The following is a 25,336-nucleotide window of genomic DNA, read 5'->3' as shown; positions in this document are numbered from 1 at the left end:
TTTTTTTGGTTTTTTTATTTTTGCCAGTGAAGGTTTTTACCCATGAGACCAAGGCAGGGGGTGTTGGATCAGGTCTGTGTGTTATTTAGATTTAAAAATAGCCACAAACAGGTTCCTGCATTTTACTGCAGACTGGAATATCTACAGTATATGCATAAATCAAAACTCTAAATGGTCCCACTGGAAGCCATGGACTTCATTCCTTTCTGCCTGCTGCCACCTTGGCTCCTTAGACACTTTCAGGGGTCATTTTATTGTTTCGTTGGAAGGGGCTGCCCAGGGAGGTTTGGAGTCCCCATCCCTCGAGGTGTCCAAGGAAGGCCTGGACGTGGCACTTGGTGCTCTGGTGGCAAGGTGGGGATGGGGCACAGCTTGTTCTCGATGACCTTGGAGGTCTTTTCCAGCCTAAATCATTCTGGGATTCTATATTTTCTTTTAAGTCCTCAGAGAAAAATGGCTCAGGCAGTCTCCTTATGGGGCCTTTCTATAGAAGCTCTCTAAATTTGGCCTCTTTACACCAAATGTGTTTGACAAAATGAGGTAATTGATAGGGTGAACGAGGTGTTCTATAGGGTTTCTATAGCTGAATGAGGTGTTCTGTGCTAAAATGAAGTGTTTCGTAGCAGAACTCTCTCCCAGAACCGGGGATTCTGTAGGGTTTTCCCCAGAGCAGATCTGTGGCCACCTGCAGATAACGCAAAGGACATCGCCACCTCCTGGCAAAGGGACAGCAGCGGTTGAACTCCGGAGTGAGCCCGGGGAGAGGAACTCAGGGTCTCTGCCCCAGATTGCACCGACATTGCCGAGTGCTGGTTCCCTTGCGTGCTGAGCAGCCAGGAGGGCAGGGGCACCAGAACGGTTGTGCTCTAAGGGAAATCATGGAGTGATGGAATATCCTGAGTGGGACGGGACCCACAGGGATCATCAGTCCAACCTTGCACAGACATCCCAACAATCCCACCCTGAGCATCCCTGAGAGCTCCCGGAGCTCTGGCAGCCTCGGGGCTGGACCATTCCCTGGGGAGCCTGGGCAGTGCCCCAGCAGCCTCGGGGGGAAGAACCTTTCCTTGAGCTCCAACCCAAGGCCTGACACAGCTCCAGCCCTTCCTGGGCTCCTGTCCCTGTCCCAGAGCAGAGCTCAGCCCCTGCCCCTCTGCCTCCCCTCGGGAGGAGCTGCAGCCCCCGAGGAGCCTCCCCTCAGTCTCCTCTGCTCCAGCTGAACCAGCCAAGTGCCCTCAGGTTCTCCTCAGACCCTTCCCCAGCTCCGTGTCCCTCCTTTGGACACTCTCCAACAGCTTTGGATCCTTCTGATCTTGTGGTGCCCAAAGTGCCCCCGGCACTGGAGGTGAGGCTGCCCCAGTGCAGAGCAGAGCAGGACAATCCCTCCCTGGGCCTGGTGCCCCCCAGGTGCCCCTTTGGGCTGCCAGGACACAGCTGTGCCTCAGATCCAACCTGCCACTGACAAGGAACACGAGGCTGAATGACAACCCACAAGCTCAGTATTAAGATTCCCCCATAAATGTGGTGCCTTCTTTCTTTCCTCACCAAAGCCAAAGGACTTCAGCTGGATTTAAGGGATTAGGTCAGTTGAGACAAGCCAGGAACTGTGCTCTGCAGCAGAACAGAATTCAACCACTGCTGGGTCTCAGTTAATGATGAGACATTCCAAGTTTCTTTTGCCATGTGCCCCAGATGAGCTGTGCTGAAGCCATCAGCAGCGTGGCAGGACGTCTCTTTCCCTGCTCTTTCCCAGGGGGATGCCCTGGAACAGGCCATCATCAGCCAGGCTCCCCAGGTGGAGAAGCTGGTGGCCACCACAGCCCACGAGAGAATGCCCTGGTACCACGGCAACATCAGCCGGGAGGAGGCGGAGCGGAGGCTCTACTCGGGGGCACAGCCGGACGGGAAATTCCTGTGAGTATCCAAACCCCTGGGAGATGCTGGGATCTGGGGAATCCCTGCAGCCCCTCAACATAATACCCGGGGTCTGGCCTTGGCAGGACAGATCACAGTTACCTGCCCAGCCTGGCAGAGGGGACTCCCCAGTGGCGCTCTGTGCACGATGGTTTGCCCCGGTTTCCCCCTTCCTCTCCTCGGTGTGTCTCCATTGGTTTTGCAACCCAGTGACCAGCCCTGTTCTCCCTATGGGACACTGACCTTTCCTGCCCTTTGTTTTTCCCCCACACCTCAAGGTCACTGGCTGCAGAACCCCATACTTGAGTGGGGACAGGCAGATGATCCCCTTCTTGACTCTGGGTTTCCCTTCAGCTCCTGGAAATAAACCTGCTGGAATTGATGTGGTGTCAAGGCCTTCTGCCTCTCCTGGCTGAGCTAGCCAGGTGGCGTGTGTGGATGTGTGAGCTGACCGCCTTGCCTGAGTTTATCCAAGTGGCCTTTCCACTGGAGAGGCTTATTGGGATCTCGGCTCCAGCTCCACTCCTGGATTCCACAACACCACAGGGATCCCGGGAGTTTTCACCATTTCCCACCCCCGCTGCCCTGCTGTCAATGGTTCCACATGACGGAGGAGGTGTAGCTGAATGTGCTCACAGTGGTTACAGATATTTCAAAGATGGGCTGAGCCCCAAACCTCTTCTTGTCCCGTGTCTGCCCCCACCATGAAGAGCCAGTCTGGAGTTTTTATTTGTTCTTCATATTTCAATATCTCTATAAAGTTTGGTTGCTGCTGCACAGGATGATGAGGGATAGAGGGTTCAGTGGGGGAAGATAAAAAAAAAACCTGACAGGCTGGCCATGTAAAGCCCAGAAAACACAGGAGAATGTTTTTCTCTGCATCTCTGCCCTGCTGAGACAGCCTGAATATAATTTAATTCTCCCCTGGATGAGTTAGGGAAAGAAAGAATTAGCTGGAGAACAGTTCAGCAGGAGCTGGAGCGATAGGACAAGGGGGAATGGTTTGGAACTAAGAGTAGGTTTACATGGGAAGGAATTGTTCCCTGGGAGGGTGGGGAGGCCCGGGAATGGATTTCCCAGAGCAGCTGTGGCTGCCCCTGGAATCCCTGGAAGTGTCCCAGGCCAGGTTGGACAGGGCTTGGAGCAGCCTGGGACAGTGGGAGGAACTGGGTGACTGGAACTGGAACTGGGTGACCTTTAAGGTCTTTTTGAACCAAAACTATTTTGAGATTCTCTGGTTCTGTGAGAGGGGTGGAAAACTGGAGGTGAAGGGTCCCTCCTGAGCCTCGTCAGAGGAGGTTGGAGTCTGCTGGAGAGGATGGAGGAGACAGTCAGAGGCTGCAGGTGAGAATCCCTCCTCAGCCTCTGCAGAGGGTGTTGGGAAGGTTCCAATGACAAAGGTGACAATTCCAATGAACCCAGCTTTAGGGTTTTGGTCAGTTGTGCCTTAATTTTGGCCTCTGTTGGGGTTTTTGCCTTAATGGAGGGAGTTTTCTTTACCTGAGGTAGGAGGTATTCGATCAGGTCTGTTATTTAAATTTAAAAATAGCTCCAGACAGCCTCTTGCATTTTATTTTGGGCTGGAATATACATAATTGATACATTTTATGCAGGGATGCAAGGACACCATTCCATGTGCCCACTCACCACTGACACTGACAATCCTCAGAGTAAAACCAAGAGCTGCTTTTAATAATTTATTAATGATTTGCCTTCCTGCCAGGCTGAGAGAAAAGAAGGAGAACCGTTCCTACGCCCTGTCCCTCGTCTATGGCAAGACTGTGTATCACTACCGAGTGGATCACGATAAATCTGGGAAATATTCCATTCCTGAGGGCACCAAGTTCGACACGCTCTGGCAGGTACCAGGCTGGGTGTCCTCAGAAACTGAGGCACCTTTCCCAGGCTTTGCAGCATTACCAAATCCCTCAAAATCATCAGGGATAAACAAACCGCTCTAACAGCATCTTTTTAGTGTCGTCAGCGAGTCAGGAATTATTTTATTCCTGGCCAGGGTTTGTTTGTGTGTGGCTGACAAAATTCCGCCCTCCCCACAGCCCCCGATCCAAAACTTTGTCACTTATTTGTACATTTATCTATTTATACTTATTTGTACAGAAAAAGAATTTAATGTTCATTGGTTCTAAATGACATCGCAACACCGTGGTTGTGGGTTTGATCCCCTTCACTTAACAATTAATAATCGTCACCACTGATCCCCAGAGGTCCCTTCAAACTCAGAATATTCCATAATTCGTTGCTAATTCTCCTTCATGAATTAGTATTCCATCCTCTATTGGTTATTAATTTCTCTTTTTCTGCTAATTAGACCATGTTTTTAATCTTTTTAGTCCTTTTATTTTTCCTCTGGCAGGGACTCTCCAATGCCTAAACTGAATCTTTTTTAGTCTCTTCTTTTTCTCCTGGTTTCTCCAAAGTCTCCTCGTGGTCCATAAATTCTGCATTCCAGATGTCCAACCTCAATCCATCTTCCTCTCCCAGGCTTTGTTCATTGGAGTATATCAGAGTTAGTTTATCAAAACTTAAAATTCCAGTGTTTTTTCCCAAGCTGTGCTCCCGGCAAAAGTAGCCCATGGCAACCTTGTTCCATGCTGGCTGAGAGTAATTGAAGAATAACACACTATTTATAATTAATGCATATATTGCTTGGGATTAATTAATTAAAACAAATCATTTAAGAGTTAAACCATTAACTCAAATTATCCAGGGAGTGGATGCTGGAGTTTCCTTTGTCCTGGCTAGGGCAGTCGGAGGGACAGAAACCCCATTTTGCGGAATTCCCTGAATTCCCAGGGCTGTTTTCACTCGGAATTTTATTGAAAACAAAGACTTTGGGGCATTTTGATGGTGACAGAACCGTGCCAGGCTCCTGATTGCAGCTGGAATCTGAAATCTGAGCCAGCCAGGAGGGGAAGGGAAAGCCTGGTGTCCCCTGGTCTGGTCCCAGGGCTGGATGTCCCCAAGCTGAGTGATGTCCCCTCTGAGCTGGATCCAGTGGTGCTGCCACAAACAACTGCCTGGGACCCACGGAACAAACCCTGCAGCTCCTCTGGGGAAGGATCTGCTTTCTCTCAGGATTTATCCCACACATCAGGGCCTAAAACCCTTCCTGGCGGGCACAACAATAACACTGCACTGAACATGCCCTACCCAGACTGGAGATTTTGTCTTTCTTTGGGCTTTATCGAATTTCCCAAGTTCTTCCCAGCTCTGGCAGATGTCCAGGGATGCAATCCCACCCTGGGACATCCCTGAGTGCACAAACAGAGGACAGAAACAGCCTGGGCCCTGCCTGCTGTAAATCTGAGAGGAATCATTGCCCTGAGCCACAGAAGTTGCCTTCAATAATGAAAAAAAAAAATATTTTTTTTTCTCCTCACAGTTAATCTCTTTTTCCTCTCATCCCTTTCCCAGCTGGTGGAGTACTTAAAACTCAAACCAGACGGGCTGATTTTCTACCTGAGGGAAGCCTGCCCCAACCCCAACATGCCAGGTGAGCTGCCTCCCCCAGTGCCACCCCTGGCCCTGCTTTGCCCCCAGCTGGAGCAGTTCCAGCCCGCATTTCCCTCCCTGCGCCCAGCCCTGGCGGGAAGGGCACTGAGGGCTCTGCCCCTCTGGCAGACTGGGCCAGGCTCCCGTGGTGGTGTCACTCCCCAGGCCTGGCCAAATGGATTTGGTGGCCAACAGATGGGTTTGGAGCGTGAGCTCCTTTTTGGGGAGCAGGAGAATCCACGTCCTGCAAGGCTGGGCCCTGCTGGCTCTCTGAACACTCCAAACCAGGGGGAGCTTTGGGTCCCCGTGTCGCAAATGTCACCTCAGAGCCTGCCCTGTCCTGCCAGCCAGTCTCTGCCCCTGGACCCACGGGGTGCTCCAGTGGTGGCACTTTCCCTGAGAAAATTTGGGAATAACAGCCACATCCAGACACATTTCCACACCTTTTTAGGCTAAAGCTGGGGAAATTTTCCTTTGGGGAGTGGAGGGGATGGAATCAGACCCCCAGGGTCCTTCAGGGACGATGCTGTGACCCTGCTCAGGGAAAACTCCTGATAACAAACTCCTGATAACAAACTCCTGATGACAAACTCCTGATAACAAATCCTCTCTCCTGCTTCACAGCCTGTGCAGCACCAGTTCCACCCACCCACCCCTCCGTGAGCGTAAGTTTGGGGGAGGCTCTGTTTTACTGGCACCTCAGTGGTTCTAATATTGCTGCATTTCAAGCTTGGCTGATCAAACCCTGCTCTTCAAACCCTGCTTTTGTCTAAAAGCTCAGGGACTGCACTGGACTTTTATTAAGCCCAGCTGGGACGTTGTTCCCTTTCCAGCTTGGATGGGGGTGGGGAACGGCTGGGCACAGCCCCTGGTGGAGCTCAGAAGGGTTTCCATTCATCCTGAGCTCCTTGCAACATGTGGGGCTGTCCTTGGGGAGCCTCCATCCCTGCCCTGCTGGCCAGGCAGGAGTGAAGGAGCCGTGCTGGGATTCTGGGAATGCTCAGCCCTGCTGCTCCCGCTGGCCCCTGGCCAGGGCTTTGTGCTCCCTCTGCCCCGGGGAGTGTCCCTGCTCAGTCACTGAGCGCTGAGCTGTGCTGAAAGCAGCGGGTTTGGGGATCCCAGGGGGGCTGAGTGAGGCCTGGGGGCTCACCCATCACCTCAGGGTGCTTTCACAGCCCACAGAGGCCTCCAGGCTGCTGGGGCACTGCCCAGGCTCCCCAGGGAATGGTCCCAGCCCCGAGGCTGCCAGAGCTCCAGGAGCGTTTGGACAAAGCTCTCAGGGATGCTCAGGGTGGCATTGTTGGGGTGTCTGTGCAGGGGCTGGGGCTGGATCAATGATCCTTGTGGGATCCAGCTCAGGATCTTCTGGGATTCTGTGACTCTGGCATTCCAAGCTGTGCCACCCTGTCACTTTCTGCTCTGGGGACAGTGGCTGCACAGTGTCCCTGTGTGCTCACGAGGCCGCTCTGGCTGTGACCTGAGCTGCCTCCAGCCCTCCCTCCCCTTCCTGGCCCACTGCAAACTGCGAGTCCTGGCTGCGATGGGGACAGCAGAGGGGACACAGAGCCCTCACCCTGCCCAGCCCCTGGGAGAAGGGTGCTGTGCTCAGGGTCCCTGGATCCCTGCTGTGCCCTGCCTGGGGGAACTGCAGCCAGGACTGGAACAGGAATGTTGGCTCCAGAGCGCTCCAGCCTCAGCCCACCTCAGGCCTTTCAGAGGGGTCACCAGCTGGGCTCTGTTGGGGTGCAGTTTCACCCTGTCCCTTTCCCCTTCATTTGCAACTGAAGCAATTTCTCCTTTATCCACTTTCTCCTCATTTCTCTTCCAGAGAACCCTGGGCTCTCTCAATGCAGATGGATACACCCCAGACCCTGTAGGTGAGCACCTCCAGAGCCCTCCCCTCCTCACAGGGAACAGGACTGGGATGTCCCAGGAGCCCGGGGGCTCCCTGGACCCCTGCTACAGCCCCTTTCTTACAAAATCACCCAGGACCAACCCAGACATTTCGGGGTCCTGCACCCACACCGGGCTCCCAGGAAGTCAAGCCCTACCCCATTCCTTGCCTTACCCAGGAAATGAAGCTCTGTCCTAACCCCATTTTCCACTAAATACACAGTGAAATTCAGCTGAATTTCAGTGGGCTAAGGCCCTGCCCAGGGCTGGCAGGGCGGATACGTGGGGTGGGAATGCTCAGACCCTTCTGGGGTATGTGGGGTGGGAATGCTCAGACTCCTGTCTCCATCCCACCTCCTTCAGCAGCCCGAACTGGGAGGGGCCCTGGGTTGTTGATAGGAAGGGAGATGGCCAGGAGGGATGAGAAATGCTGGAGGTGAAGGTGAATTGGCCAAAAGAGCAGAGAAACCCTTCCCAATCCATGAGAGAAAGCGGGATGGGGAAGGGCAGGTTTATAAACCAGCGCTCCTCTTGGGAAGGGGCAGGAAAATCCCGCCTGCTGCCCATGGACACCAGCGTCTACGAGAGCCCCTACAGCGACCCCGAGGAACTGAAGGACAAGAAGCTGTTCCTGAAGAGGGACCACCTGATGATTGATGAGGTGGAGCTGGGGGCAGGAAACTTCGGCTGCGTCAAGAAGGGAGTTTACAAAATGAGGAAGTGAGTGAGGGTGCAGGGGGAGGGGGGAGCAGAGGGATCTGGGCTGGGCTCGAGGTGTCCCCAGCTGTCCTGTTGGTCACTAGATGGGCCCCAAAGTGACAGTGGAGTGGATAAGAAATGATCTGGAAGGGGAGGGCTGATGGATGTAATGGTTGAGGCCCCACCCTGGAAGCGTTCAGGAAATGAGCAGATTTTGTGGTGGGGTTTAGCAGGGATGATGGTGTTTGGTCGGGGGTTGGACTTGATGATCTTGCAGGTCTTTTCCAGCCTCAACGATCCCATAATATTATGATATGATGCTGTAATTCCATGACTTCCCATGGATTTTCACTGACAGCTGCATTGCCCTGGGTGTGTAAGCTGCCCCACATTCCCAGGCACACAGCTGCCACTTCCAAAGGGGCTTTCTGGGCTCAGAGGAACAACCCCACATTCCTGAGGCCACCGCTGTCACTGGCCAAAGCAGTGACACTGAGGAGTTGTGCCACCCTTGGCTCTGTTGCTGGTTGAATGTGATGATCTTTACCTACCTGTGCCTCAGTTTCCTCCTGGAAAAATGGCACAGATGACCCAGATCTCGGTGTGGGAGGGGAGGTGTCTCCAGATCTGGGATGGCAACTCTTTGCCTACACCCACAAGGGTGAGGTGACCTTTCCTCTCCACCCTGGGACACCAGAATGGTGCAGGGCTCTGCCAGAACCGGCTGTTGAGAGTTCAGTGTCACATGAAAAGGGATTTCCATCCCTGGCTGTGAGCCCTGATCCCAGCTGTGCTCAGCCCGTCCCACGGCCCTTCCCCTGTGCAGGAAGCAGATCGACGTGGCCATCAAGGTGCTGAAGAGCAACAACGAGAAGACAGTGAAGGATGAGATGATGAAGGAGGCGCAGATCATGCACCAGCTGGACAACCCCTACATCGTGCGCATGATCGGGGTGTGCGAGGCCGAGTCGCTGATGCTCGTGATGGAGATGGCTTCTGGAGGGCCCCTCAACAGGTTCTTGGCTTCCAAGAAGTGAGTGTTGGATAAAAAGTGGCTGATTTTCTCTGTTTCTTCTCAAAATCTGCTTCAAAAGCCCACCCTTGTAGGTGCAGGAAAGCTGAGGAGAAAGAAAAATCTTTCCCGTGAGGCTCCAGGGGCTGATGATTCTGGAGCAGAGATCTCTGTGCTCATTCTCCCTTGCAGCTGGAAAAATCAGAGGGGACCACAGCAGGTCCTTTATTACTGAATTCTCCTTTCACCTTCCCCAGGGACGAGATCACAACGAGCAACATCGTGGAGCTGATGCACCAGGTGTCCATGGGGATGAAGTACCTGGAGGAGAAGAACTTTGTCCACAGGGACCTGGCAGCCAGGAATGTCCTGCTGGTCAACCAGCACTATGCCAAGATCAGTGACTTTGGGCTCTCCAAGGCTCTGGGAGCTGATGACAGCTACTACAAGGTGGGTGTGAGCACAGCAAAGGCTCCGGAGCAGGAGCCCTCCTGGCTGGGAGGATGAGAACCCCAAAGACTTGGGGGTCTGGGCTGCTCGTGGACCCCTCTGCACAACATCAGGCTCTGCCTCACTGCTGTGACATTAAAAGGGGCTTTGCAGAGCTCTGGTGACAAGGAGGATGCAGAGGCAGCCAGGGGGATGTGGGGCAAGGAGATGAGAGGAGCCAGAGAGAAGAGAAGAGAAGAGAAGGTGATGAATAGTCAGCCAGAGCTGATCTTCCCAGCAGTGCTCAACTAAAGGAGAGACCCCACCTGGAATTCTGTGTCCAGCTCTGGGGCCCCCAGCACGAGAAAGATGAGAACCTGTTGGAATGAGTCAAGGCCACTAAACTGGTCACAGGGCTGGAGCTCCTCTCTCTGGAGCCAGACTGGGAGAGCTGGGGGTGTTCACCTGGAGGAGAGAAGGCTCCAGGGAGAGCTCAGAGCCTAAAGCGGCTCCAGGAGAGCTGGAGAGGGACTGGGGACAAGGGATGGAGGGACAGGACACAGGGAATGGCTTCCACTGCCAGAGGGCAGGGCTGGATGGGAGATTGGGCAGGAATTGTCCCCTGGGAGGGTGGGGAGGCCCTGGCAGAGGTGCCCAGAGCAGCTGTGGCTGCCCCTGGATCCCTGGAAGTGTCCAAGGCCAGGCTGGACAGGGCTTGGAGCAGTCTGGGACAGTGGAAGGTGTCCCTGCCATGGCAGGGGGTGGCAGTGGATGGGCTTTAAGGTCCCTCCAACCCCAACCATTCCATGACTCCATGGTTTAACTGAGCCCTGGGGACAGATGGCAGGAGGAGGGTGGCACCACGGGCGTTCAGCACCTGCACAAGAGCACAGCAGGGCCTGGGCTGGGCTTCGGAGCTCCCATTTCAGGTGATTTTTTCAGCAGTGTCAGATTTGACACAAACATGGAGCAGAATTGAGGTGCAGCTCCCAGCACTTGATGCCTCAGGCTGGGAATGTCCCTCCTTGCTCTGCAGGCCAGGACAGCAGGGAAGTGGCCCTTGAAGTGGTACGCCCCAGAGTGCATCCTCTTCCACAAGTTCTCCAGCAAGAGCGACGTCTGGAGCTACGGTGTGACCATGTGGGAGGCCTTCAGCTTCGGGCAGAAACCCTACAAGGTGAGGCAGGGCCCTACAAGGTGAGGTAGAAACCCCACAAGGTGAGGCAGAGCTGGCTCTGTCACCCATGGGTGTCACAGTCACAACAGGGACACCCTGAAGACACAGTTCCTACTCCCTTGAGTGAGTGCTCCCACAGTTGGACACGTGGGAAAGGAGACAGCCCCACTTCACTTTGGGAAAGGCATAAATGGAGCTGGATCCTGCAGCTTTGTGTTTGTTTTAAGAGAGAAGAAATAGAAAACAAAGAGAATTAATTTGGGTTTGAATCGAAGCAGTTTTTTGATCCTTCTTCTCTTTGATCCTTCTGCTCACTTGAGAGATAAAAGAATCAATTCTCATCCACTGCTGGGCCCGTGTTTGGGTGGGGTGGGACCTGGAGGGTGGGACGGAGTTGGTGGGACAGCAGGGATGGGGTGAGTAGGGTGGGTGGAGTGTGGGGGCTGGGTGGGATGGGATCTGGAGGCAGGGTGGGATGGGGTCTGCAGGATGGCTGGGATGGGATCTGCAGGATGGGGTCTGTGGGATGGGATGTGCAGGATGGGGTCTATGGGATGGGATGTGCAGGATGGGGTCTGTGGGATGGGATCTGCGGGATGGGATCTGCAGGATGGGGTCTATGGGATGGGGTCTGTGGGATGGGATGTGCAGGATGGGGTCTATGGGATGGGATCTGCGGGATGGGGTCTGTGGGATGGGGTCTGTGGGATGGGATGTGCAGGATGGGGTCTATGGGATGGGATCTGTGGGATGGGGTCTATGGGATGGGATCTGTGGGATGGGGTCTGTGGGATGGGATCTGCAGGATGGGGTCTGTGGGATGGGATCTGCGGGATGGGATCTGCAGGATGGGGTCTGTGGGATGGGGTCTGTGGGATGGGATGTGCAGGATGGGGTCTATGGGATGGGATCTGTGGGATGGGGTCTGTGGGATGGGATGTGCAGGATGGGGTCTGTGGGATGGGATCTGCGGGATGGGATGTGCAGGATGGGGTCTATTGGATGGGATGTGCAGGATGGGGTCTATGGGATGGGATGTGCAGGATGGGGTCTGTGGGATGGGATCTGCGGGATGGGGTCTGTGGGATGGGATCTGAGGGATGGGGTCTGTGGGATGGGATCTGCGGGATGGGGTCTGTGGGATGGGATGTGCAGGATGGGATGTGCAGGATGGCCTGGCCACAGCCTGTGACACCAGTTCCGGCTGCTGGGGTGGGAACAGTGACTCTGCTGGGTGTGGGGGGTGTGAGACCAAAGCTCCACCCCAGGCCCAGCTGTAACCTGTCTCCTCTAACCCTGCTGCCAGCTCTGAACACATTAATCCCTTTCCTGCTTGCTCCCATCTCAGAAAATGAAGGGGCCTGAGGTGATCAGCTTCATCGAGCAGGGCAAGCGCATGGACTGTCCCCAGGAGTGCCCGGCTGAGATGTACTCCCTGATGCAGCAGTGCTGGACATACAGGTGAGCATCTCACCAGGGTGTCCATCAGCTCCATCAGAGTCACCAAATCCCACAATGGGATTGGAAATTTGGGTTGGAAGAGTTTAAAGCCCATCCAGTTCAGCCCCCCGCCATGGGTGGGGACACCTTCACCATACTGCATGGTGAGAGCACAAAGACAATGGTGTCTCCTGCCTTTGTTTGTGATGATTCCCCAGCCCAAAATGAATTTTTTATTATCAGAACCCCCATTTGCCTGTGCCAATCCTGGAAGATGCCCAAGGCTCGGTGTCTTTGCCCCTCTCCATCCCAGGAAAGTCTCAGCTGCCTCCTGAGCCGTGGCACAGCCAGGCTGCTGCTCGCTGCTCTCCCCCAGGGTCTCTGTGTGTCCCCTCATTGCATCAGGCCAGTTTTGTCCTCTCTGATGACTTTCTTTGTTCCTCTCTGCCCTTGCAGATGCGAAGAACGTCCAGGATTTGTGGCTGTGGAAAACATCATCCGCTCCTACTACTACAGCATTGCTGCCAAGCCCGAAAATGGGCCAGACACAGGGGACAAGGCCAAAGCAGCTCTTCCTTGAGATTCCTTCTCCGCTCCTCCACCTGCCCTGTATGGACCTGGAAAGGCTCCTTGTGAAGTTTTGCTTTAACCTCTCAAATGCTCCTCAGGAACTGAGGACGTGGGGGACGTGGTGTCCCCACAGACAGGGACAGCCAGCTGCGCCTCCCAGCTCCTCCAGCCTGACCCAGCCCAGGAGCACAGACAGTGGCAGAGCTCCTTCCCAACTCCAGAGCTGGATTTTCCCAATTCCAAAGCTGTCCCAGGATTCCAGAGCTTGGTGCCTCCCAGGCTCACTGAGGATGAACTGTGTTGGCTCCAGAAAATATGGATTTCCCCAGATCCCTTACCAAACAATGCTTTCCCAGGAAACCACCTCGTGCCCGTTTCTGGTGGGGTTTGCACGGGGTGGGACAGCACAGGGAGCCACCGAGGCCTTTTCCCCTTGGATTAGGGCAAGAAGCAGCTGGTTTGCAACGGGGATGGGGAGGAGCAGTGGGACAGAGCTGGTCCCACTGGTTCGTCCCCCTGCACCCCTGGCCAGCACAGAGCAGGTGTCACCCAGCCCTCCGAGGTGGCTCCCAAACAATTCCAGGACCAATCCCTCACCTCCTGGATTCCCACCTGGCCCCTCTGTGCTGATGAAATATTGTTTTTCAAGCTTAAAAACTGGTCACTCTATAAATAAACTATTCTATGTTCTGAACATCCCATGGCTCAGATCATTGAACTTGGAGAAATGCTGGCAACTGCTTCAGGCTCTTTGCCAAAACCCCCCAAACCTATCGAGATAAGAGAACCCTCCAACGCTGCATTTTTAGTGTTAGAAAACTGCTTTATTCTCAGCTCTAGGTGTGGATGGGGCTGACAAAATCTCAGCCTCCACACGGCCCCCAATCCAAAACCTCCTCACCTTTTTGTACATTTTTAGCAAACAAAGCAGTGAATGTTCATTGCAGCATATCAAGGTCAGCTCAACAAACAGTTTTAGTCATTTTTCCAGGCTGTGTTCCCACAAAAGGAGCTTTGCTGTATGCTAAAAGTAATTTAAGAAGAACACATTTTCTATAATTAATATATTGGTTGTTATCCATTATTATCCATAAATAATAACCCATAAAATTAATAATATTTTGAATAATAATTTAAATTCGATAATCCTATATTATAATATATAATATATGCATAATATATATTATATAATATAAATAACATATTTTATATAATGATAATTATATTTTAAATTTTGGATAATAATAATTTGGATAATCCAGATTATCCAGAACTGTAAAACACACACTACAATCAAACAAACCAAACAAATAAAACTCCTATAATACAACAAACAATAATCCAAATATAAATATAAAAAACCCAAACAAATTAATTATATTACACTACCCCAAGCACACCAAAATAAACACTGTGTACTCACCAAGAATAAAAACCACCACAAAATAACTAAAAACCTACCCAATACCTCACACTACAACCCGTAACACCACTAAGTAACTAAAACATAATTAAAACCACCAACTAAAAGCTATTTTAAAAGTTTTATCATTTCCAACAGGCTGACATGAAAAATCCATGTACTTTTCCCTCTATTAAGGCAGGATTTCCCTCCTCGATGCTCTCCTTGTCCAACCTGGCAATCTTTGGGCAGTTCTGCTGCACAGTTGGAAGGTTTTTGGCGTGTTTTCTTGCAAAAAAAAAAAAAATAAAATAGGCTCAGCTGGGTGTGCAGTGGGTCCCAGCTGCCCCCAGTGCAGGATCGCCCGTGGTGGGGCTGTGCTGCAGAGAACAGAGAGGCTGTGAAGGCTGGCGGAGCGGAGGAAGCTGGAGGTGGGAGCCCTGCGATGCAGCGAACACAAGAATTTATCTCTCACCATCTCCTGGTAGCTAAAGCCACAGAGCAGCTCCCCCCCAGCACCTTGTCCTGGGGGAAAACAAACAGCCTCAGGCCAGGGCACAGCCAAAAGCCCCTGGGTGAGAGTGGGATTTGGGCTCAAAACAAAGTTCTGGGGAGCACGCAGGTAATTAACCTTATGGACATCTGAATTAACCTCGGTCCCAGCAGTCACTGAGCCAGGCTGGAGGAAAAACAAGTCCTAAGTTTCAGTGCTTAGACAGAAGCCTTCAGACACCGACCCTCCATGGGGCAGTTTCCCTCCCGACCCCATCAACTTGTCCTGAATGTTGAACTCTGCATATATGATCCCTCCCAGCAGAGAGGAAAACAGGTATCCAGGAGAACCTGACTTGTTCCTGTTTGTTCTGTCACTTAGTGCAGGAAAAAATTCTCCTCTCTGTCATGTTTTCCTCCCAGAGAAAGCAGCTCTTTAGCTGGAAAAGAGAAGGCTCAATGTGTTTTCTACTTGAGAGCCGCTGCCAAAATATTTTGTTTAGAATTTGTTTTCAAAACAAATCCATTTTCTGGTTTGAAATGGTTTGTTGCAATAAATTTTCAGTTAACTGGACGCTGCTATATTTTTTTTTTTTTTCAAACAGGGAAGGAAAGCACCAGAGAAGCATTCCCAGAGAAACTTCTGCTTTAGTTGGAGACAGTTTTGAGTGTGTGTATCCACACCCCGACAGGCAGGACACAAATCCCTTGGGATTATGCCAGAGGACCAAGGGAAAGGGTTTGTCCTGCCTGGGCTGGGGATGATTTGGGATGGAATCTGTCTGTTCCAAGAGCATTGGAAAATATCAGGAGTCACTGGAAGGGGAAAAAGGAGTGAGACGAGCAGGACCTGAAGCCACAGGGCTCCTGTGAATCTGTGATTCTTGCTCTTGGGATGTGCAGGGTGTGACAGGCACCCCTGAGGGGAATTTCCTTGGAATTGAGGCCCTGATCATCCCCACTCTGCCATTCCAGAGGGACTCAGCCCCCTCAGTGGGAACAACTCCATGTTTCCAGGACCTGCAGCCTCTCCTGTCTCCCATCCTCAGCAGGGATTTATCCAGCTCTGCCTCTCTCCCTGCTGCAGGTGAAAACCCTGCTGGACGTGCAGCCCCTTCCCTGTCTGATCCCCGGGATGTGGGCTTGGGTAAGAGCTGTGTCACTGGTAAAGGCAGCAGCTGGAGAGCACAGACTCGGGGCTCTGTGGCAGCTGCTGCTCTCCCAGAAACTTCCCCAAGTCCTCTCTTTTCTTCCTTCCCTCCTTCCCTGCACTCATCCATCTCCCTGTTCTACCCAAACCTTTCAGGCTCTTTGGAATTTTCCACTCTCCGTGTTGCAAGGGAAGGGATGAACTTCACCTTCTGAGCACCCACAGGGATAAGGTGACAGTGTTGGTCCTCATCTGATCATCACTGTGGCACCTCAACAGATCCCCCAGCCTGATCTGGCTCATCCCAGCCTATCTTATCACCAGCACAGCTATCTTATCACCAGCACACCCCTGGTTGTCACTTGCACACAGCACAAGGACAAAGTGACCTTTCCATCCCTCTCAGGTTTTGTTCAGCAGCACAAAACCAGGACCAAAACCAGCTCTGGGCTCCCTGACCTCTGTTTCAGAGCCCTGAGGAATTCCCTGAACCCAGGGAAAAGGAGATTTTCCAAGCTATTTTCCCTTCTCCCACTGGCCTGTTCCCTCCTTGGCCAGCAGTGAAATGCATGAAGGCACAAAGAGCTTTGGGCCTGCCAGAAAATCACTTCCAAATCCAACATTTCTCCGTGGAATTCAGGTGAACCTCTGATCCTACACTGTCCCCTCCTCTCCCTGCATGGCAGGAGATCATCTTGTTCCTAAATCCATCGGCAGGACGTGAGGCAGGGAAGGCTCTGACTTGTCAGGGGTGGTCAGGGGCCTGGAAGAAAAGCTCCCACCCACCTTTGTTTGTTTTCCTACTTTCCCCCCCAGGTGATGCCTCCTTTTTATATCCAAAGGCTTTCCCAGCTCAGAGCACTCAAACCACACCCAGCACAACCAGTGCATCCATGGACTGAGCCATGGGCACCCCTGCTCTGCTCCCAGGAGATCCCACCTGGAATTCTGTGCATGGTTCTGGTGCTCCCAGCACGAGAAGGACACGGAACTGTCCTTGGAATGAGTCCAGAGGAGGCCACGAAGCTGACAAGGGGACTGGAGCACCTCTGGGTGGAGTTCACAGGGAGAAGAGAAGGGTGTGTGGAGAACTCAGACTCTTCCAGGACATGAAGGGGTTCCAGGGAAGCCAGAATGGGATTCTGCATCAGGAACTGGAGTGTCAGGACAAGGGGAAATGGGGTTAAACTGGAAAAGGGGAAATTTAGATGGATATTGGGAAGGAATTCCTCCCTGTGAAGGTGGGGAGGCCCTGGAATGGATTTTCTAGAGAAGCTGTGGCTGCCCCTGGATCCCTGGCAGTGTCCAAGGCCAGGCTGGACAGGGCTTGGAGCAGCCTGGGACAGTGGAAGATGTCCCTGCCATGGCAGGGGTGGAATCAGATGAACTTCAAGGTCCCTTCCAGCCCAAACCACTCCAGGATCCTAATTGGCCAAATCTTATCGCAGAGGTTGCTGCCACAGACCCAGGAAGAAAAAAGGATGTGCCAAGGCCTGGAAGAGGCAAACTGAGGTGCAAAATTAGAGGGTTCTCTGACTTGAGGAGTGCAGATGGTGGGGCTGGTTTAGGTATTAACAAATACCCAAGGCCTGGGGAAAATCACTTCTTCTCACAGCAGGAGGAAATGAATTTTTTTGCCATCAGGAAATCTGGTGGAGCAGACGAGAATTGGACTCAGCCAAAAGGTCTTTTCTTCTTCTCTCTCTCTCTTTTGTTTTGTTTTGTTTGGTTTTGTTGGTTTTTTTGTTTTGTTTTTGTTTGTTTGTGTTTTTCTTTGGTTTTTGTGTTTGGTTTGAGGTTTGTTTGTTTGGTTTGGGGTTTGTTTGTTTTGTTTGGGAGGTTGGTTGTTTGATTGTTCTTAAAATTTTATTCTGGTTTTCCCTGTTAGAAATCTCTGTCCTTCATGTGCATTTTCTTCAGAAAAGAAGAAAAATACCCATTCTCCTGTCATGGAGGGAGAGGAGGGCACAGTGTAGGACCAGTGATTCACCTGAATTCCATGAAGAAATGTGAGATTTGGAGGTGTATTTTTTGGCCTTCCTGGTTGTCAGACATTTCACTGCTGGTCAGGGACGGGACAGTCTGATGGGAGAAGGGAAAATAGCCAGGAACAGCTTGGAAAATATCCCTCAGAAATCCTTCAGGTGGATTGTTGTGGTTTTTTAATCAACAACAGCAACCTTGGAAAAGAAGAGAGGCGCTGGTACTGATCCTCATGGGACCCTTGCAGCTTGATGATGCTGTTGGAGAGTAGGAAATCCATCCTCACTCATCTCTTCCAACTTCCAGAGATCCCCATGCAGGGACAGGAGCACCCTGTGGGGTGGGGACAGGCACTGGGACACTGCTGGCAGGTCCTGCAGCGAGCCAGGAGGTGCAGAGACCCTCGATGACACCCATGTCACAAAGAGAGGCTGGATTTGTCCCTAACTGCCACCAGCCAGCAGAGGCAGTGACAGTGGTTTCAGCAGCTGATTCTCTGGGCTGGTTCTTGTGACCATCACCAATAAATTTTGGCCACGGGGAGATGTGCCCAGGGGACAGTGCCTGGTGTCCCTCAGCCTCCTCAAGGCCTCTGCTCTGCTGAGGTGGCACTTTTGGGGCCTCGTTCCTCCAACCTGGAGGATTTGTGGACACCCAGGAATTTGGCTCTTGATCTGAGGTCCCTTTGGGTTCCATCCTCCTTCTCTCCTCCACTTCTGGGTTCTCCCTACCTGTGACCTCCAACTCTCCTTCCTCTGGCCCCCAGCCTGGGCTTGTGGTGAGGAATCCTCAGACTGAGCAGAAAAATAACTGGGTGTCAACAGGTTAAAAAACGCCTTCACTAAATACATTTTGCTATTAAAGCTATTAATCAAATTAATTTACAAAGTCATTGCTGAAGGAACTGCTTCTCTTTGCTGCCCTGGCTCATCCATCAGCTGGGAAATGCTGTGGCCACAGCTCCAGGGAGGCCAGGGCTGTGCGGGCAGGGGGTTGGGCTGGCAGGGTTTGAGGGCCCATCCGAGGACTGGCCAGGCCTTGCTTTGTTTCCACCGAAAGCTCTGATGGAATAAAAACCTTTCCCCAGAACTCTTCGGTTGGGCCTCGTCAGCATTTTTAGGTGGAAAACTCTTCCGTTGGAAATTTCCTGCCCGACCCAAGTCACTTATTCCTGGGGTCAGGGAGTGGGTGTAGAGCACGGTCCTGGCAGGGATGTGGCACCTCCCACATCCTTTGGCATGATGGAAACAGAGATGTGGTGGAGCTGCTCCTTCCCCACATCTACAAAATCCACTCACAACATCAACCTGGGCAGGATTTTGGCCACGTGCCAGTGAATTTTGGGAAATAGACTGGAAGGACAAATAGTGGACAGCCCTTGACCTAAAAAGAATAAAAAATCCTGTCGAGGTGAGAAGCATCTGAGGTGGGGGTTGATATCTCCTTATCTTCTTCCAGTGGACAAGGGATAGGATGAGAGGAAATGGCCTCAAGCTGCTCCAGGGGAGGTTTAGATTGGATACTGGGTGGAATTTCTTCATGGAAACGGTGGTCAGGCATTGGAAGGGGCTGTCCCTGGATGGTGGTGGAGTGACCATCCCTGGAAGTGCTCAATGAACGCTCTGAGTGTGGCACTTGTGGACACGGATTAGTGGTGACCACGGAGCTGTTGGGTTGATGGTTGGACTTGATGATCTTGAAGGTCTTTTCCAACCTTAATTCCATGATTCTGTGTGTAATTCTGTGATCTTTTGATTTATCCCTCTGCCTTTCTTGCTCCCAGAGCTGTGATTCCAGAAATACACAGTTAATCCTTTGGGAATTTGCCTTATTGCTGCACAGCAATGCTTCAATGCAAAATAAATATTCATTAATTTGCAGGTTTTTGCACATTTTGCCCTACTGTAGCAAATCTCAGAGAAAATGATGATTTTATTTGCTACCAAGAAGCACCTGTGCAAGAGACACCTTCAGGAAGGAACTCCAGGTGTCTGTGGTAAAAATATAAGGGAATCACAAAAATAAGGGAATCACAAAAATAAGGGAATCACAAAAATAAGGGAATCACAGAAATAAAGGAATCACAAAATCTCTTCTCTTGCTCCAGCTTTTTTAATTGAAAATTTAACTGGTAGATATTCACCAATTTAAAAAGCAAAATAAAAATACTGATTGGAAAAAAAAAAGTGGTTGCAATGATTAATAAAAGATCAAGCATCTCCTGCAGCCAGTGGAAAAGGGGAAAGTATTTTCTTTTACGTGTTTTTGCTTCAACAAAGAAAAGAAAAAAGGACGGAAAAAGTGCTTGATGTACCAAAACTGGGTTAAAAACAGACACAGGAAGGCAGATGTCAAATCCTGCCAGCAGATCCCCAAATTCAGCACCCGTTTTCCCAAATGTGAAGCAGCAAAGACTCAGCAAAGAGGGGAAAAATACTGTACAGAAGGCTGAGAGCTGCTATTTAGGGCAGCCTGTTTAACACCCCAGAGCTGTGCTGGCACAGTCAGAAAAATCACAACTGAACTGACACTGGGAGGAGCTGCAAAGACACAGCAAAGGTGGGGAAGCAGCAGAGCAGCTGCTAAGTGAGAGCAGAAATAATGACACGGCCTCAGGTAATGAAAGTGGAAGGAAAGGAGGAATTTTGGGTGTAGAATATAAAAATCTGTTCACAGACAGAGCAGGGAATTGAGCAAAGGGCAGTGGAGCCTCAGCACAGGGAATATTTCAGAGGATATTCCAAGTATAATCGACAGAAACCAGGTTTCAAAGGGGGGATTGAATTTTACTTTGTCACGTTTAATTCTGATTTCATGTCAAATCATCTGGTTTATCTCTGTTATTTTAATTTTAGAAGTGAACCAAAAAAAGAATCTCTCCTCTAGGTTTTCTTAATTTGTTTTCTGAATCAAGGATTTGATTGTAGGTTCACCGGATCAAGAGTTCCTGTTCTTTACATTAGGATTTAGGGATTTTTGACCTTTTTTCTCTGGTAGTAGAACAGGCAAAAGCCATTTCCCTGAAATGGGTCACATTTGCCTTCACATCCAACCAGTTTTGCCCTCAGGGATCAGAGCCCATGAGAGGATGGAGAAATCCAGCTGGACAGGATGGAAATGGGAGCTCACACTGCTGGAGGAGAAGTTCCTGGAGAAGGTCCCTTTGTCCCTGGGACCAAGATGGATCAAGATGCCTCAACACAGCCCCAGGCTCAGGAAAACCAATGTAAGGGAAAATCAGATTCATAGAGGGGATGGAGTGATGGGAATTTCTGGAGATCATTCTTCCCAGCAAGTCAGTGGAAGGAGGATGTCAATGTTCCCTTTGAGCAGTTTCCAAAGGACAATGTGACTTAGGGCAGATTTAATCCTCATTTTCCCTTCTGGTGTTTTTGGGTTGGAGCCTTCTGAGTGGGGAATGACATCCCTGGGGCACCTGGGAATTGTCAGGTGTGTCCTGGTGTGTGGAGGAAAGGTTTGGTGTGTCTAAAGTCACCCAGGGCTGAGTGTCCTGCACACAGGGACAGAGCTGGGCCTCTGCTGGCACTGGGCCTGCACGAGTTTATTATGGAATCATGGGATGGTTTGGGCTGGAAGGGACCTTAAAGTTCATCCCATTCCGCTCCGTGCCATGGGCAGGGACACCTCCCACTGTCCCAGGCTGCTCCAAGCCCCGTCCAGCCTGGCCTTGGACACTGCCAGGGATCCAGGGGCAGCCACAGCTGCTCTGGGCACCCTGTGCCCACCCTGACATTGTCTGTGCCCCTTTCTGCAGCACCTTCATTCCTGTGTCCCCAAATCCACACCAGCCCTTCTGCTGGGGAATGGCCATGGGGACTCTCTGGGAATTCTGTGGGACGGAATAACCCAGTGAAAACCCCTCGGCTCCCAAAGCTGCTGCAGTCAGGGAGCCAGGGGCTCTTGTGCTGCTCCATTCCATGTGCAGGGCTGGAAGGGAATCATCCTCCAGTGAGTAACCAAGGAGTAAAGAGCCGGCATGCCCTGGCCCCGGGGTGACACAGCAGATGTCACAGTGGTTTAGTCCCAGGAGCTGCTGCCAGCCCTCAAACAATGGCTCAGGCGTGACAGACGGGACCAGGGAGCTTTCCAGCCCCTCAGGCCAGCTACTCCCCAGGGGTGAGTCCTGCCAAAACCCTGAGCTGACTGTGCATGCCAGCAAATCCATCCCGATCCCAAACCCCTCCAAGGGCACAGGAGAGGGAACCCAGCTCACTGTTGGATCATCCCTGCAGCCCAAACCCAAATCACCTCCCTCAGTTGCGTGAAAGTTGAAGGTCCCTCTCCAGTTCTGCCTGAGTTTCCTTTTCTCCTATGGCAGCAACTTCCAGAGTTTTGGTTTTTTTTCCTACAGGATGGGTTTTGCTTCATTTAGGATAGAATGTTACTAAAGCCCTGTAGGAATTGGCAGGATGGGCTGAGGAGCTGCAGACAGGCTCTATTCTTCTGGGCAGCCGGGGTGGGTGAGCACCGAGGCCAGCTCTGCCCTGAAAACGCCGTCGTGGCACTTCCTACTCCCTCCCAACACACAAACAATGCCTTCTTAGCTCTCTGAAGTGTCAAAATAAAGGTAAGGAATTACAAACCCCAGCCGAGCTGGACTCAAGGTGGTGGCAGAGCAGGGATTTGGTTTCGGGGCTTCAGGGTAAGAGGGTGAAGAAGCACAGCAGGAGGAAAGGCCCTGGTGCTGAGGGCAGGGGAGGAGCTGTGGTGGCTCCTGTGGGCACTGGGCAAGTTGAGGGTTTGAAGATGAGGTTCAGATGCAACATCTCAGCAGGAAAGGTGAGACCTGACCTTGGAAAGGAGCAGCTCTGAGGGGGCTCAGCCCTGCCTTGAGTTAGGAGGGGAAACAGAGCAGGACAACACGATTTGAACCACCAAAATCCCCCCCCGGGGGAGGAGGGAGATGTTTCTGCAGAGAAGAGTCTGGTGGTGCCACTGCTTCGTGGAGCTGCTTTGAAATTCTCAGCTCCTGGCAATGATTTTGTCAACAGAACAACGGGTTTGGGTTTGGAGAATTTTTCTTTGCAACCTTTGGAGGGTTTCTTCAAACAATACATCTGGAAAGTAAAGAGTATTTTGGGTTTTTTTTTTTTTTGGCTGTGATGTTTTGATTGTCCAAGCTGGAAACCACTGGGGAGAGAGAAAACAACTGAGGGTGGTTCCCCAACTGCTGTTATGAAATTCAGTTTGAATTGAAAATTGAGTGTTGCTGTGGAAAATTCTCCTTGGTGAAAATTCACATTTCTGTGGAAAACCTGTTTGGAAGAAAATATTTCACAAGGTTTTTTTTCATGATAGACTGCCCTGGGGTGAAGTTACCTGATCCCTGAAAATCTGAAAAGCAGGAAATCTCCTTTTACAGTTGGATGTGATTGGCTCATCCCTGTTCCCTGCACTTCCTTAAAATCACTGTATTTCCTTTAAAAAAAAAGCTTTTTATCCTTCTTTTCACAACAATCCAATTTAAATGTTGAATTTCAACTCCAGTTTTTGGAGCTAGCAAGGATTTATGTCACAATCTCATTCCTTCACAGATAAAAACCTTCTCTTGCAAAACTGACGTTTTTCTGAAGGAAAATTTCCATATTGCCAGACCAAAAAAAAACCCCAAAACACCACCCTTAAAGCATTACATTATATTATATTGTATTTTAATATATATATTACCATATATATATATATATATATATATATATATATATATATATATTTACTACCAATAAAAAGATGAGAGGATGTGTTTCTTCATCTCAAGATAAAAATCTAAAATAAATGAGAACCTTACAAAAGTCTGTTTCTCTCCATTCACTAGAAGGGCAATCTTACAGGATCTTTCCATATGGAGAAACCCTTCAGGAGCTGATATCTAAAGGTCAATGCAACCAGGAGTCTCCCAGTTCCCACTTTTGGGAGCAGTAAGAGAGAAGGGTTACCTCTACAGCCCAGCCCTGATTTCCTGGGGAGAGAGTCTCTTTCTCCCTTGCCCACACTCATCATGTCAGAGCCTGCATAAAATAAAATAGAATAAAGTAAAATAACAAAAAATCAGCTGACACCCACCGCTGTGAATGGAAGTGGAATCTCTGCAGAGATTTGGATCAGGTAGTGGGCAAGAATTGTTCCCTGGGAGGGTGGAGAGGCCCTGGAATGGATTTCCCAGAGCAGCTGTGGCTGCCCCTGGATCCCTGGCAGTGTCCAAGGCCAGGTTGGATGGGACTTGGAGCAGCCTGGGGCAGTGGGAGGTGTCCCTGCCATGGCAGGGTGGCACTGGATGGGCTTTGAGGTCCCTTCCAGCCCAAACCATCCCATGATTCTGTGATCACTCCCGTGAGGCTGATCATTATCTTGTGGCAGATTTTTCCTTGCTGCTCCTGCCTTGGCAGCACCAGGATCTTCTCGGCGCTTTTCCATCCTGCAGGAATGCAGGGATGATGGAAGAGCTGCCAGAGGTGCAAACCCTGTGCACACCTGAGGACAAGGAGCTGGCTCTGCTGAGGACTGGATGCAGTGCAGAGAGGAAATCCCCTCTGGGCTTTGCTGCCCCTTTCCCCCTTTGTGCCCCTGCCAGGACCCTCTGACACCTGCTGGACACCAAACAGGGCCCGGGCTGCACCCAGAGTGGGCTGGGAAAAAAACATGGAATATTTCATACTTGAGTTCGAATCGTCCCAGAGAAAGTTTTTATTCGCAGAATCATGGAATGGTTTGGGTTGGGAGGGAACTGAAGGATCATCCAGTGCCACCCCTGCCATGGCAGGGACACCTTCCACTGTCCCAGGCTGCTCCCAGCCCTGTCCAGCCTGGCCTTGGGCATTTCCAGGGATCCAGGGGCAGCCACGGCTGCTCTGCGGACCAGAAGCAGATCCAGCACCAGCCTCAAACGGCACAGGAAGCTCAGGGAGAGTTGCTGTGACCCTCGGATCTGAGGAATTCAGAGGGGGAATTTAATTGATTGGAATCAATTCATTAAGTGGGGCTGTCTTTAGCACAGACTTTGCTGTGTCCCAACGGCTGATCTGTCAATAAAGAAAACGAAACGTCAATAATCTCAAAACCCCAGCCCTGAAGGTCCCTATTTTGTTCGCGCCGCTCTGTGTTGCCAATCTTGTTTAAATTGAGATTTAAATTGAGATTTATTTCGTTTTTATGGCTGCATCCATCAAACCCCTCTCATCTTCCTCCTCTTCCTCTCCGTGTCCCACCCCACGGGGGTCCCGTGCCACCCTCAGGGTGCTGCTGTCACCTCTCCGGGGCTCCTCACTCGCTCCTGGGTGACTCCACACCTTGAGCAGCGCTTTGAGGCTCGAATTCAGCACAGAATCCTCCCCCTCGCTGCCTGCTGCCTGCAGATGTTGACGGGGAGCTCGAAAGCAGCGGCGCTGCTGCAAGAGCCACCTGCCCGGCCCCCCCCCCCCGCTCTGTCCCCGCGTGTCACCGCCTCTTACGTAATCGCGACATCGCTGCAGCTTCCCCCGGGGCTGCTCGTGCAAAAAAAGAAAAAAAAAAAGAAAAAAGAAATTTAAAAAAAGAAAAAAAAAAAGAAAAAAGCCAAAAAAGGAGCCAGGGCCATGTGTGGGGGTGGCGGGGAGGTGAGGGACACTTGGGGACACGTCCGAGTCGCCCCGCCCGGGTGGCTCCCGC

The 25,336-nt window shown here is 51.4% G+C and overlaps 1 protein-coding gene across 2 annotated transcripts in view; it reads left to right on the top strand.

Annotated features, from left to right (window-relative positions):
• ZAP70 (zeta chain of T cell receptor associated protein kinase 70) overlaps positions 1-13,699 on the top strand; it is a 34,789-nt gene extending 21,090 nt beyond the window's left edge. For both annotated transcript variants that reach the window (XM_066205650.1, XM_066205651.1), the window contains exons 3-13: positions 1,754-1,914; positions 3,638-3,776; positions 5,350-5,428; positions 6,052-6,092; positions 7,256-7,304; positions 7,860-8,040; positions 8,846-9,052; positions 9,289-9,481; positions 10,497-10,637; positions 11,986-12,098; positions 12,534-13,699. In XM_066205650.1, coding sequence (XP_066061747.1) covers positions 1,754-1,914; positions 3,638-3,776; positions 5,350-5,428; positions 6,052-6,092; positions 7,256-7,304; positions 7,860-8,040; positions 8,846-9,052; positions 9,289-9,481; positions 10,497-10,637; positions 11,986-12,098; positions 12,534-12,657 — 1,428 coding nt within the window. In that variant the 3' untranslated portion in view covers positions 12,658-13,699. The remainder of the gene's footprint in view (positions 1-1,753; positions 1,915-3,637; positions 3,777-5,349; positions 5,429-6,051; positions 6,093-7,255; positions 7,305-7,859; positions 8,041-8,845; positions 9,053-9,288; positions 9,482-10,496; positions 10,638-11,985; positions 12,099-12,533) is intronic.
• Positions 13,700-25,336: the final 11,637 nt, after the last annotated feature.

The sequence above is a fragment of the Chamaea fasciata genome, unplaced genomic scaffold (assembly GCF_029207755.1).
Source record: "Chamaea fasciata isolate MVZ Bird 193981 ecotype frontalis unplaced genomic scaffold, bChaFas1.0.hap1 SCAF_28, whole genome shotgun sequence".
Classification (NCBI taxonomy): domain Eukaryota; kingdom Metazoa; phylum Chordata; class Aves; order Passeriformes; family Sylviidae; genus Chamaea; species Chamaea fasciata.
This window is presented reverse-complemented; position numbering and strand designations above follow the sequence as displayed.